General features: G+C 36.5%; 1 protein-coding gene across 1 annotated transcript in view; it reads right to left on the bottom strand.

Moving 5' to 3' along the window:
- Positions 1–5,324, bottom strand: part of LOC103260752 (cholesterol 7-alpha-monooxygenase) — a 7,471-nt gene extending 2,147 nt beyond the window's left edge. The window contains exons 1-4 of the mRNA XM_008058404.1: positions 5,109–5,324; positions 3,275–3,515; positions 1,788–2,374; positions 394–524 (exon numbers count right to left, since the gene is read on the bottom strand). Of these exons, the coding sequence (XP_008056595.1) occupies positions 394–524; positions 1,788–2,374; positions 3,275–3,515; positions 5,109–5,188 (1,039 nt within the window). The 5' untranslated portion in view covers positions 5,189–5,324. The remainder of the gene's footprint in view (positions 1–393; positions 525–1,787; positions 2,375–3,274; positions 3,516–5,108) is intronic.
- Between the last annotated feature and the right edge of the window lie 10,290 nt (positions 5,325–15,614).

Below are 15,614 nucleotides of genomic sequence, written 5' to 3'. Positions count from 1 at the left end.
TTCTCCCCCCCCCCAACTCCGCTCTATTTTACGAAAATGATTAATAGGCTTCCATTAACCCTGATATTTGTGGTAAGAGATATATGGAAGACATAATGAGACAATGCCGGGTGGTAGGTGAGAGCACAGGATCAAGAATCCCACATTAATGCTGCCGTTGGTTCCACTGTGAGACCCCCAGACAGTGGCTTAACCTCTAGGTGCCAGTTTCCTCACTTGGTATAATAGAAATAGTCATGGTAAAGTCATAGGATTGTTGGGAGGATTAGATGAGACAGTTCGTAGAAATACGTAGCTTCACACCTAGAACTAACTAAGTGCATAATAGATGTTGATTATCATTGTTCGTAGTGGCACACAGTAAATGAAATGTAGCATAGCGAGCACACTCACCTAGTACCGGCAGGTTATTCAGTTGCATTTGATTCAAACAAATAGGGCTGCCCTCAAAGCTGATTTTTTGGCCAGCACTCTCTAGTGTTTTGTTCACTTCTTCAGTAGCTGCTTTCATTGCATCCGGGTTCCTATCAAAATTTAAGAGAAAAGAAAAAATGTTCAGAAAATAAATTTTTCCATCCCCTAAGATCTGTAAGCCGATAGGCATTTTTTTTTTCTTCTTTCGACTAGTTTCCAAGATACCAGGTTGGCCAAGATATCAGAATACTATCAAATGGAGGGAAAGAGGGATAGGGACATTCCCGTTTGCTTTTCCTCCACTTGTAATTGAGTTTATGTCCAGGATACTAGCAAGAATTGTTGCCTTAAAAGGTTCATGCTACATAAAAGTAAAACTTTGGTCAGACTTTTGTAAATAAATGATTCTAATAAGGATTAGACATGGGATTTACATAATATTACAACAGTAAGTTAAGTCTCAAAAATGTATGACTGATAAGTATTTATGTGACTATCATAAACTATGGCTATGATTACCTTTATGATATTAAATTAAATTGATGTTGTAACTTTACTGAATATCTTTGAAAGGTATTTAACATTTATGACAAATTAGTAATGACTTTTTATATCTAAAATTAAGTTTTTAAATGCTTTTCATGATAAGACCTAGAATCATCCATTATCAATGGAAATTTGACATTCCCAATTCTATGGAATAGTAATTTTGTGTCTACATGATACAACATACAATTTAATTGGAATAATACAATAAACCATTTAATTTCAAATTCCTAAAAGACACACTTTGGAAAGAAATCGTGTTGTGTAAAATATATGTTATATTCCGAGTTTTTCGGTTGCATAAGCTTTAAAAGGCAAAACTTTAGTCTCATCAATATTATCGATAACATAGTTGGTCAAATAAACAGTAAGACAGCAATTATTAATTGAATGAAAAACCAAACTGTGGCTGCACGAATGAATAAGGCATAGCTACTGCCCTGATAGTTGTCAATAAGTCACGAATCACTTAAATATATTTTTGTGATTGTTAAGCCAGCCTCACGAGGACCAATGTGAGGTTCAAAGCAAGAGGTCTGGACCAGGTGACCTGAATTAACCTGGCACCAACACATCCAGGTTCTGAGACTGGGGAAACAACCCTTTCTCTGAGACTTAGTTTCTATCAAACATGCTTACCAGACACAGCTGCTTACGTTTTCTTGGGAATTGAATAAGCTGACACATGTTAAATGTTCACATGCTTAAGTGTTACATTTTTGATTGATGGAATGAGAAAGTAATACGAGTCTTTTTTTTTTAAGAGGTTAAAATAATGGAATGTCTACTGTCAACCCAAACAAAGAAATAGAAGTGTTGCTAGTCACCTAATCATTTGAAGTAAGCTCCAGAAAGTTGCCGGAATGGTATTGGCTTGCGATGCCCAGAGGATGGCAAGGTGCGTCTTGGCCTTCTCCAGGTCATCAAAGGTGGACACTGTGTCGTTCAAAAACATACGCAGACTGACCAGTTCTGAGATGTGATTCCTCTTTTGAAGGTTCTCGTGTCGCAAGCTCTCTGCTAGTTTTTCCCGGGCATTGTGTGCCGTCTTGAACAGGTGAATGGGTAGGCCTGCTGCCAGGGCTGGAAAGACTTTGTCAAATTGCTTGAAGTTGTCAAGGTTGTTTAGAATATGTGTTCTTTGTGCGTCTTGTCTTGTAAGATCTCTGCCAAAGAGAGTTAAATACCCAGCTTCAAACATCACTCGGTAGCAGAAGGAATACATCCCTTCTGTCACCCAGGCAGAGATCTTGGAGTTAGAAAAGACTGGAGGTCTCATGGTAAGTTGGAGGTTTTCCATCATGCTTTCTGTGAGAGAATTCAAGGCATTGCCCTGCAGGGTTTTGATGAAAGTGTCGTTTATGTTTTCAGTGGTATTTCCATCATTCGGGTCAATGCTTCTGTGCCCAAATGCCTGACAGGCAATAAAACATGTGAAAAATAGAAATTAAACATGATCTAGTGCTAGTAAAAGACTGAAAAGCAGATTAGATACTTTCATAATTGCCTACTTGTTGAAAAAAAAAGAAAGAGGGGGTTTGACTTCCCCACATATAATTTCATAGTACTGAATTAATAAATGGCCAAATCATAACCTTTCTATAAGGCCAAATTTAAATCCAGATCTCCCGTAAAACTCTCCTGGACCATTTAGCTCGTATATTTCTTACTTCTTATGCTATTGCACATATTTGCACACTATTTGCACATTAACTAATTGATAATGTTCTAAAATCATTAGTTCTATTTCACTTTCTTTGTAGGTGTATTTTAAGTAGACTTTTTATTTAAGCTAATTATTAGCAAATACCGTGCTTAATTTTTATTTGCAGAAAAATTGATTCAATTTTTCTCTATAATAGAGCTTCTTAAATTTTATCTAAATGACGACAAAGTATCTGGTCAACTTCTCAACAAAATGGAGCACTTGTGTGGCATGAGTGTGATAAAACAATTGTTGAATGTTAGTTTTTCACCATAAGTATTCTGAATATCGTCTCAACGTGGTTGACATAATGAATTTTTATCTGTCTTCCTCATATAGTGCTACCTGGCTCAGTAAAGCATTTAATTTTTATTTCAACCTCATTAGATGGTTTACATATGGCACATCTATACATATTTTGGTTTTTTAAAGGATTAGTACTAGGATTCTATGACTAATTTGATTTACTTATGTTTCTGAGACTCACCACATAAGGATAACTTTCTTCAATACCTTTATCTTTAAATCTAAGTACAACTGTAAATAGAGTGGCATATGAAAGGTAGAGAACGAACAGATAGAATGTTGTATAAATGCAAAACTGGTTACCTTTGCAGAAGTAGCAAAGTGAAATTTTTTCCAATCAAAATATTTTCCATGGCACAATACTTTGTGATATGACAAGGGATTTGTGATAAAGTGGACATATTTTCCCACTAGTTTGCAGGTAAAAACATGACCATGTTTCCTTTGATTTTCTCTGAGGAACTCTAGAGGATTGGCACCAAATTGCAAGGCACAGCCCAAGTATGGAATCAACCCATTCTCTAGAGGTGGTTCGCCCATTTTCCTGTAAGACACAAAAGTATGATAGACATGGATAACTCCATATTTGTTTTTTCATTTACACTAGGTTTTAAAATTTTTACCACTGACTTCAGAATTCAAAACTCTACAGGTATTTCTTTTGTTGATTGAATCCTGCTTTTTTACTACAATGATGGATCATATTAACCTAGCAACATGAGATGTTGGTGAAGATGATCACGAAATCCATTCACTCATCCACGCATACGTTCAACAGGCACTTTACTATGTGATTGTCACTTTTCCCAATGACGGGGGTAAGAGCATCTACAAGGCCAGCAAGATTCTTGCTCTCAGTGTAGAAAAAAATCCTACATCCTAGTGCTCATATTTTTCTAAGCATCATGTACTTAAGTATCTCAAAACATTTCATTTGATTGTATTCTTTAAAGATATAGAAGTATCTGTATCTTTATATATAGAAGTATGTCTCTGAGTAGCAGAGAGGATTACAGAATTGAAGTTCTTAAAATCTTCTTAGTTTAAAGATATTACTATTCTTTAGTGACAGTTGAAGAGGAGAATCTCATTTAATAAATTAGCTTATTACAAAATAAAGCTAGTAATATAAACATCAACAGGATCATCAATTGTACTTCAAAGCTGTCATGCTATTTTAAAATGTTGTGTTTTTTTTTTTGAAAGCATAAACTTATTTTCTATCATCCACTACTGTCCCTCCTGGTAGAAGAACATAGTTTCTTACATTTATTTTACTTGACATTTGTTTTCTTAGTTTGGAGATAAGTAGTTTAATTAAAAGGACAAACTATCAGGCCTGCAGTAAAATACACTAAAGGACATAGGAACTTCAAAAGGTAAACAGAACATAGCAATGTACATAACTGAAGATATGCCAGGAGTGATTCTCTTTTTGAGACTGACATAACAGGGTATTTCTACATGCCCTCCCACACAATTACTCTTTGAGCCAATCAGAAGTTAAATAAACTATGACTCTGGGTCTGACTCTATTTGTGTTTCTTGTATTCTTGAACCAATTGTAAATAAATGAAATTGGTGTCACATACACTTAGCAAATTTTCCAAATTCACCATGGTTGATTAACATTAATAAGAAAAGAGTCATAGAATAAGCAATTCAGTCTATGCTTTTTTCTGGGCTTGAACTGAGTGTATCCGATACTCAAGAACAAGCTAAAAAGAAAATCCTTGTTAGAGCATTTTATCCATGTTATTAAAAGAAACCCTTTTCACTATAGATTTTCACCTCCCACTTGTATCCTTATTAATTTGAACGTCCTTTTTGCATGCATACATAAACACTCACAGAGATCTTAGAAAATTTCTGTAGGTTATGTTTAACAACTGTATACATTTATACATTACCATTGGTAAATGTCATTACTAAAAAGGGAAGTTGTCATTATACATTTTGTTAGCTATAGTAAAAAATACCACTTGTAAAATTCAAATTAAATTTTAATTTAAAAAATTAAAGAAGATGATGCTAATATGTATAAGTATGAAAAACCAAATTTATAGTATAATAAGTGAAGATAAAAGAACATTGAATTAATGAACCAAAAGGCAATTTAAAGATAAAACTTTCTTACCTTTTCCTTATTCCAAAAATCGGCCATAAATAACAACACACTGCTACAACTATCCCCCAGACCAAAAATATGGTTATCATTTTGCAGATCTAATACACAATATCTGAGGAGGAGTATCTATGATTAGAAAGGCAAGGACGCCACTGAAAAGACTCAAGCTAGACTTTTTATATACGTAGGACCCTGATCCATTAACTTGAACTTGGGTGACCAAAGCAAACAATTAGCCATTTGTTCATCCTATTAGGAGAAAAAAAAAGTGATATTAACTGGCCTTGAACTAAGTCCACGGGTATCAGAAGAGGTTCCAAAACAATCAGAGACCTGCAATACTTGATAAGGTGAAGGTCTTTCAAACATATGCTGACTTAACATTCGGACCTGGGGACAACAGCTAATATTATGAGTTTAGTATGTCTATAAAAAGAACAAATAAACCTGTCCAAGATGAACATATCTAATATACATGTAAAACATAATAACAAAGAAAAACAAGAACAACTTATTCATGAAGCTTATAAATTGATCTTGTTACCTTCTGAAGATCAATTCAAATGATTTACTAGCAAGATGGTGATCAAGTTCAGAGGAAAGAAAACTGGTGAAACATTTCTGTTGTTTCATGGTTCAATGCTTTTACAAAATCACAGATATTTTCCTGCATATAGTAATATGTTACTTACCTAACATCCTCAAGAAGGAGAGTCACATAATGCATCTTCCAGACAAACTTAGCTTATTTTAAGCGTCAAGATGATCTACCATCATTTGTAATTAAAATTTTTTAATTAATTTGTATGATTATTAAAGTAATACATTCTATTTCATATAGCATAAGACTAACTGAAACATATCTTGGTGGAATCTGAATGTCAGTTTATACTTTACCTCCCACACTTCTGTTAACTGTTTGGCATATAGTCTTCCAAATTTTATTTCTATGTACACATAAATGTTAATTGATCATTTGTTTTGTACCAAGACTGTTTAAAGTTATCCTAGTTACAGGCATTAACAAGATAGACAGATTCTCTACTCCAAAGGAGATTCTATTCCAGTGGAGAGACAGATAATAAAATATGTATCATGAATAAAATAAAAGAGGGTATGGAGAGCTAGTGGGATGAAGCCAACTTTAGATGTGGTGACCAGAGAAGGGCTCTCTGAAGAAGTAACATTTGAGATCTGAATGACAAGAAGGGATTACCAATGTGAAACCCCAAGAGAATAACATTCCAGGAAGAGCGAACAGCAAATGCAAATGTCCTGAGTCAAGGATAAGCTTGGTGTGTCTATAAACCAGAAAGAAGGGAGTATCCTACTGAAGTAGAGTGAATTGAGGAAAAACTGGCTAAGATAAAAAACAAGAAGATAAACAGGAGCCAGTTCGTAGAGAGATGCTTGGGAGTGGGGAGAGAGGTTTGGGAGAGCAGTAAGTCTGAGTACCATTCTGGACATTGAACGTGTGGGAGACTTAGAAATCCAAGTCAATGTTAAACTGACCATTGTGTATAAGACTCTGAAGCTAAGAAGAAAGACAGGGTTGCAGACACAAATTTCAAGTCATCAACACGTGGGTGGAATTTTAAGCCAAGAGATCCTGTGAGATCACCTAGGGAGAAAATAAAACCAGAGAAATTATCATTAGAGTCCAGCACAGGCCATAGGGTATCCCATTCTTAGAGGTCAGTCAGAGAAGGTGAGGAGATGCATAAATAAGAACCAGAAAGAAAACACAGAGAATATGGTATCGTAGAAAGCAAGAGTAAAATACATTTGGAGAAAGATGAATGATAAACTACATCAAATGCTGCTTTGAGTTCAGTTAAGATGACAAAAAAGTGACCACCGGATTTGACAACATGAAGATCATTATTGACTCACACATGAACATCCACGCAAGCTGTTATATTAAAGACTCTGCTTTTTGATGGTATTTTTAAAAATTGAACACTGCATGGACATGTGAGTTGCTTCTAGTTTGGGCTATAGACTCCATAGATTTACTTCATGGCTTCTTGCCTCTTTAAACAGAGATCACAAATCTTTTTTGTGTGATCAATGATCACCATTATCAACATCAATCATTGTGTGATTTTTCTTAGAATCTAGTTTTTGAGGAGGCTGTGTGTACATTAAGTATATTTAGACTGATGGGTTTTATAAAAATGAATATATCTTTTTTATGACCCGTAAAGAAACTGAACCCTTGCATGACCAATCATAGTGGGGTCCCAGCAGGAGAAAAATACCGATCTAATATTTAAATAGTTTAACACTTCATAGTCACCTCTCAGACAGACAAATGAAGACAAACAAACAAACAAAAATGGAAAGGAAGCCGGGCAAAGCAGAGTGCACCTATAGTCCCAGCTACCTGGGAGGTTAATGGAGGAGGATAGCTTAAGACCAGGAGTTCAAGGCTGAAGTGTACAATGACTGCACCTATGAATAACCACTACCACTACACTCCAGCCTGGGCAACCTAGAGAGACCTCATATTTGAAAAACAAAAAAGAAAGAAAGAAAGAAAGAGTGCAGGGGAATCTCTCATTACAATTTGTGCAATTTCCTGCGAATACAATGAAAATTATGTTGAAATTCAAAGGTTTTCAAAACAGACAAATGAGAAATATATTCAGAAATATATATATAGAAATATATAGGAAAACTTTAAGTCTTGCCTTCTTCACTGGTCTTTCAAATTAGCTGGCTAGTGTTTGTCTCAATTTCCTTTTTCCTTATCTATTTTTGTTGTTGTTGGTGTTCCTTCACTTATAATCCCCCTTCTAAACAACAAGAGCCCAGGAAACACACACATCCAGAAAAGAAGAAGCTTTAAATATTCACATTTATATTTTTTCTTATTATATATCGTTTATGTCTTCCCTTCTGATGATGTCACTTCTTGCTGCTGGTACACATCCACAAATGACATCTATAACAGCCCAACTATTCAGCTTCTAATCGGATGGGTGGGAATTCAGATGCTCGTTGCAATTGTCAAAACTATTAATTAATGGCAAGGAAATACTAAATGATTTCTTGACGATCATTTATAAATTATGCATAAAGTTAAGTGCATAGATTTTATGGCCATCTCGACATGTTTTTAGCACAGTGCTTGGTTTGAGTAAATGTTACCTCAATGAAAAGTCTTTTGCCTGCCTTTTTCTTCTGTTTTTTATGTGGTAAAGTTTTATCTATCTCCTCCCTCCTTTCCCCCTCTCCGCCCCACCAACATGTTGTGCACCCACCACACGACAGGCACCAAGTAAGCACTGGAACAAGAAAGCTGTGACCCTTGGTCCCGTGGGTTTTCTACTGTGGCAGCGGAAGAGAAAGTGCTCTGATGAAGAAAGCAGTATAGTTGCCAGAAGGCCTCGGATGATAAGCTGCATTTATCTAAACTGTAATCCCATCATCATTTCTCAGTTTCCTCTTTATTTGTGTAGAGTAGCAGAGACAACTACCCTTTCTGAAGTCTAGAGGAAGAACTTTAGGCCTCAGAGAATATAAGGCCTAAATCCAGTACTTCGTCCCCATGAGTGGGGCTAGACAAAGCATGGAAGTTCAAACCAGAGAAATAGGATGTTAAAAAAGTAAGAAACAATTAAAGTTATGAGTTTATGTAAACTGATGGTCTTAGGTACAGTTTCTATTGAGAAATGCAATAAACGTGAAACTTACTCATAGAATTTCATCATGTGATTGTTTTAAATAGAGTGAATGGCGAATATGATCAAGCAATTGAGTCACACCAGTTGCTTTCTGAATTCACAAGACAAACTAACTCTCTGTGGTGGAACACAGATTGCTTCAACTAAGGCAGCACTTGGGATTTTCCAAGGGCATTACAGAACTGTGGTGAATCAAGACCATCCACGAGGATCCTAACTCAGGCAAGTTAGTCTGCTCTGGAATGGGTGGGTGAAGCCCAGTTTTGATTAGTTTGGGGCTTTTGTAATAAACTCTTGGGAAATATGTCTATTCACACTTGAGCCACATCTTCCTGAAGCAATAGAAAATCACCCAGTTATGTTATGGCAAATACAGAATATCAGATTCTCAAGTATAGTTTTAAATGTTGAATACCTAGTTTTGAGGTTGTAAATGCCTAGCAAGATGTGAAAATAGGAAGGTGTTGATAAATCCTATTTAAGAGAATCATCATAATTTTTCCATTCATTTTTATGGTTTTTACTTTTCAAAAGCTTTTGATATATATCTTTCTATTTATGAAATAACCAACTCAGGCAAGACAAGTATCTCAGCCACGTTAAAGATGAGGAAATAGAGGCAAGAAGATTTGGTGGGAAATGTTATACAGCTTGAAATAGTTCAAATGGTCAATGAAGAAGAAGTTGCAATTAAGTCTGGGTTTTTTGCTGACTCTGCCATTAAGTGATTACTTTGAACAAGATCTTATCCTCTCCAAGTCTTTGATTTCTTATCTGTAAAATGGGGATGATTATAGTGCATTACACATAATGTAGATATTAAGATAAAATAAGACGATGTGTGTAAAATGTGTAACCAGTCTAGAGCTTGGCATAGCCTACGCACAAAATTGTTAGCTGTAATTATTAAGTGGAAAATTCAGGATCCAAACCCAGATTTTTCTGAATTAAAGCTCAGCATTCTACCTCTATGGCCCAGTACCTCACAAGAAGTTTAGGAGAGTCAAAGACCACCTGACTACAGATTTAGGAAAGGGTAATGTACCACCACCTAGATGTGAATCAAATTCAGCTAATATTTATTTCACGCATTTAACTCATTAGTCTATATGAACTTGGTATGTGTGTTGTGCCAGCCCCTTTTTAGATGCTGGAGCCACAGAAATAAGGAAGACAGGCAAGATCTCTGCCCTCAAGGGGGCATAGGTAATTAACAAAACAAAAAACACTTTTATTTCTGATTTTAAAAAGCACTATTTCTATTACCAAAAAGGTCTTGCCCGTGCATGAATGATTGGTACCAAGATCTCACAAGCTTGCCTCATCTAGTCCACACAATAGAGCTATGAAGTGGGCACTGCTGTCTCCATGTATAACTGATGTGAAAATGTGAAGCTCTGGCTACAAGACTAGGGCATGATCTTGCTACGCTGTGCTGTTCCACGGGGAGTGCTCCATCTACCTGTTAAAAGCAAGCTCGAGGACCTAGAATCAAAGAAGGCTAAAGAGTTTCTTTGCACATCTTTAAAATTAAAAATTAAAAAATTAAAAAATAAATCTTCTTGACAAAAAACAAAGCAGAACAAAACCAAAACCACAGTTTCTTTGCTTTTGTGATAAGTTTTACCCCAGTATCAGTTTTCTGTAGCTTAGTCCAGAAGCCCAACGGGTTCATTGGACTTACTGGGCTCAACTAGCCTCACCAGCTCGAACAGAAAGAGAAAAGGCAGTCTGAGAGAAGGGGAGGGAGAGGGAGAGAGAAGTGAGACTTTTCTTAAATGTGAGCAGCAATTCTGCCTCCTTTTATCTCCAATCACAAGGAAATATTTCCAAAGAGACATGTTGAAGGAAACCAAACATGACCCCTAGAGGGAGGTGGTCTTGTCTTGTCAGACCAGGACAGGGCAGTTCACTAGCTGGCTAGCTGGGGTGCCATTTCCCCCAGCTCCTAGGAGGAAGGCTGAGATTTCCAAGAGCTGGAACACAGAGAGAGTAGAACATACCTCTGTATGTTCCTGGCCCTAGAGATGTTCTTGAACCGTGTCACTTGCAGATAATAGATGAGAAAGGAGAGGAATTTTCCCTCTAGGCTAACAGAACAAAAGATTGTGGAAAATGCTGAGAGGTTTAGCACCTTGACTGCTCATTTGCTCCAACTGTTCTGAAGAGGCAAGCCAGTTCGGTTGTCTTCTTTGTGACATATTCAGAAAACACTAACACATTTCTGGAAATACTTGATGGAAGTATAGTCAGGGAGTATGGCAAAGCATTTACTATCATGTCAGAGACTTCACAGATAAGATTTCATTAAACCTCACAGTAGCACTATGAGAAAACAGCAGCTCAGAGAACTTCAACAAGCGGCCAAAACTCAATTCATGTGAGTTGCAGATCTAGGATCCAAACCCAGGGCTCTTGGACTCCTCAGCTCATATGCTTGCCCTTGTATTTCAAACATTATCTCCCAAAGTTCCAGGACTCTCTGTTGTGAGAGAGAAGGCCAAAAGGGAACTCTCAGCCTTCAGTTGTTACTCCTCTGCCTTCTGAAAGTGAGAGTACAGTATGCAGTGTGTTTGAAGGAAGAACTCTGAAACAAAATTAAAGCAAAACAAAAACAGGAAAAAAAAAAACCCTTTGACAATCATTGCAGCATGTATCTGCCCTGCGTACCCTACCATCGGATATTTTCAATAATTATTTATTAATAATTACTTTATGTTTAAAGAATACAATTCAAAATTTCCATCATATTCAAGGATTATACAACCATCACTACTATGTAATTCCAGAATTACTAATTAGAATTATTGTCTAATTCTAATTCTAATTTTTCATCATTTCCAAAATAAATCACATAACCTTGGGGCTCACACCTGTAATCCCAGCACTTTGAGAGGCTGAGGAGGGAGAATTGCTTGAGCCTAGAAATTTGAGACCAACCTGGTCAAGATTCTATCTCTAAAAGTAAAGTAAAATAAGAAATTTTATACTCATTGGCGGTCACTCTCCAACCCTCAGCTCCTGGCAACCACCATTGCACTTTCTGTCTATAGATTTGCTGGTGCTGAACAGCTCACATAGATGGAATCATACAATTTATGGTTTTTAGTGTGTCTGGCTTCTTTCATTTCGCATAATATTTTCAAGGCTCACCCAGTTGTAGCCTGTATTAATACTTCACTCCTTTGTATGACTGAATAATGTCTATTCATATGGATATATGGCATTTTGTTATTCATTTACCAGTTGATGGACATTCTGGTTTCCACTTTTTATTAATAGTGCTGCTAGGAACATTTATAAACAAGTATTTATGTGAAAGCATGTTTTAAATTTTCTTTTTGAGGAACTGTCAAACTGGTTCCCAAAGTTAATATTGCATCTTACATTCCCACTAGCTATGTATGAAGGTTCAAATTTCTCCATATCCTTGCCAACACTTCTATTATCGGTATTTTAAAAATTATAGACATCCTAATGGGTGTGAAGTGGAATCTCATTGTGGTTTTGATTTACATTTTTCTATTAACTAATGCCATAGAAAATCTTTTCATGTGTTATTGGCTATTTGTAAATCTTTAGAGAAATGTCTATTCGAGTTTTTTATTTTGTTAACCTGGGTGTTTGTCTTTTTTATTGTTGAGTTGTAAGACTTGCTTCTATATTCTGAACACTTGGCCCTTATTAGATATAATTTTAAAACATTTTCTTCCATTCTGTGGGTTGTCTCTTCACCTTCTTGTTACCCTCCTTGGATGCATAAAAGTATTTAGCATTGATGGAGTGCCATTTATCTATTTTTTTCTTGGCTGCATGGACACTTGGTGTCACATCTGAAAATCATTGCCTAATCCAAGGTCATGAAGATTTAAATCTATGTTTTCTTCTCAGGGTTTTATAGCTCTTGTTCTTACATTTAGGTCTTTGGTTAATTTTGTGTTAATTTTTGTATGGTCTGGGGTAATTGTCCAGCTTTGTGTATTTTCATGTGGACATCAGTTGTCCTGACACCATTTGTGGAAAAAACTATTCTTTCCTCCACGGAAATCTCTTGACACTCTCAGTGATCTATCACAGAAACAAAGAACTGAGTACCACATGTTCTCACTTATAAGAGGACCCGGAACATTCACCATAACACTATAAGAAAGGGTTCAGCACTAGCAGGATGCTGCCAGGGAAGGGGAGAGGAGGCCACATAACATCAATAAGGCTACCTGATCTCAAACCAGGCTAAGTGGGGACAAAACAGAGGCCCAAACATTACCTGTACAATGACCCCTTATCTACCTAATCCTGAATTGTACTTCACATCTTTAAAAGAAAAAGAAAGAAAGGAAAATCAGTTGATAAACATATGTGTTTGTTTCTGGACTCTCAATTCGATTTGATAGATCTGTATATCTGTTCTTATGCCAGTACCACATGACTGTAGGTTTATGTTAAGTTTCAGAATCAGGAATTGCGCCACTGTGTTATTTTTCAAGATTGTTCTGAGTACCTTACTTCGCCATATGAATTTTAAAATCAGGTTTTTTTTTCTGCAAATTTGGAAGTGATAGGGAGTGCCTTAAATCTCTAGATCAATTTGAAAGAGAGTATTACCATCTTAACAGTAAGTCTTCTGATCCATAAGTATGGAGTGCCATTCTATTTATTAGGTCTTCTGTATTTCTTTCAATGATGCTTTATAGTTTTCAACATACCAGTATTGCACTTTTTTGTTAAATTCATTCCTAAGCACTTTATTCTTCTTTATGGTATTGCATATGGAATAGTTTTATTAACTTTATTTTCAGATTGTTCATTGGTAAAGTGCAGAAATAAGCTGATTTTGGATGTTTTTCTTGCATCCTGCAACTTTGCTGAATGAATTTATTAGCTCTAGAAGCTTTTTAATGGATTCCTTAGGCGTTTCAAGATACAAAATTACATATTCTGAAAATATAGATAATTTTCTTTTCTTTTTTCTTGTCCAGCTGCCTTAGATAGAACCTCCAGTATAATGTTAAATAGAAGGGTCAGGAGCAGACAGCCTTGTCTTGTTCCTGATCATAGGGCAAAAGCTTTCAGACTTTTACCATTTTATCAACTGTAGGTTTTCCAGAAATACCATTTATCACTTTGAGACCCTTCTTTTTCTACTTTATTTGGTGTTTCTTCATGAGAGGGTATTAATTTTTATCAAATTCTTTTCCTGCCTCGAATGTGGGTTTATTTGTCCTTACTGTAGTAACATGTTGCATTTCAATTGGTTGATTTTTGTGTGTTAAAGCATCCTTACATTTTTGAAATAAATCTCACTTGGTCAGGGTGTATGGTGCCTTTATATACTGGTAATTTTGTTTGTTAGTATTTTGTTGAAGATTTCCACATTTATGTTTGTAAAGAATATTGGTCTGTAGTTAATTTTACTTGTTATATCTTTGATTTTGGTATCAGGTAGTACCAGACTGATAGAATAAGTTGAAATGTAATCTCTCCTTTTGTAATTTTTGGAAGCATTTACAAAGGATTAGTGTTATTTCTTCTTTTTTTTTTTTGAGTTGGAGTCTCACTCCGTCGCCCAGACTGGAGTGCAGTGGCCGCTCCCGGCCACCGCAGCCTCGACCTGCTGGGCTCCGGCGATCCTTCCGCCTCAGCCTTCCAAGCAGCTGGGACTACAGGCGCGCGCTACCACGCCTGGATGATTTTTGATTTATTGTAGAGATGAGGTCTCGCCTGCCCAGGCGGGTCTCGAACCCGCGGGCTCAGGCAATCCACTCACCTCAGCCTCCCAAAGGCGCGGGATTACAGGCTGAGCCACCGAGCCCGGCAGTGTGATTTCTTCTTTAACCCTCCCACCATTTACCCTGAGCATACTCGCCAGAGATTTAAGAGAGAGAATTATAAAATATAGTCATTCTCTTCTTTCTTTTTTATTTTTCTTTGTAATTCTCATTAGGATTAGATACAAGTTCTGTCTAGAAATAACTCCAAGAACAGTTTTTATTTATTTTTATTTTTTTATTTTTTTTTCAAGGGAGCTAAAATCTTCCCAGCCCTTTGCCATCTGTAACTGCCTGGTAGTTTATTACTGTAAGACTGTGTTTGTCAAAGCCTGGGCCTCGGTCCACTGACTTGAAGCACTTAAGAGTGACTGTTAGCAGATTTCTGGGCCTCACCTAACATCTGCTCAGTCAGACTTTCGGGGATGGGCCCAGAATTTCCTGCTTAGTGGAAATCTGGAGGTGATTCTTATGTACCCTAAACTTTGAGTAGATGCTGAATTTGTTTCCAATAGGCACTTGCCCCAGAAGAAGCTGTAACCCATGTAATCTGAGTCATGTGATAAGCAGGTTCAACTGTTTTGGTAAAAGCTCCCATTTTGTTTTATTTTGTTTTTTTAAACAATTTTTTATTATAAAATTGTGGGATACCGTTAAGGGTTAGGTATACAAATGTGCATCGTTCAGGTACCCTTGTTGATAAGAGACGTCTCCCCATGCCCAGACAGATATTGACTACCATTAGTCCTACCTCCCTTCCCCTCCCTACCCCCTCCATAGTTCCCACCACTGCCAGTCCTTTTTTATAGTATTATGGTAGATGTTCAAGGTCCACTATATGAGTGAGAACATGTGATACTCAGATCTTTGTTTCTGGGACAGATCACTCAGTACTATAGACTCTAGTTCCATCCAGGTTGCTGTGAAATTCATGATTTTGTTCTTTTTTATGGCTGCATAGTATTCCATCATGTATATGTACCACATTTTTTTAATCCAATCCTCTTTTGATGGGCAGCATGGTTTTTCCAGGTTCTTGCTATTGTGAACAATGCTGC

This window comes from Carlito syrichta, unplaced genomic scaffold, assembly GCF_000164805.1.
Source record: "Carlito syrichta isolate Samal-C Ts95f unplaced genomic scaffold, Tarsius_syrichta-2.0.1 Scaffold303331, whole genome shotgun sequence".
In the NCBI taxonomy this organism is placed as follows: Eukaryota; Metazoa; Chordata; class Mammalia; order Primates; family Tarsiidae; genus Carlito; species Carlito syrichta.
This window is presented reverse-complemented; position numbering and strand designations above follow the sequence as displayed.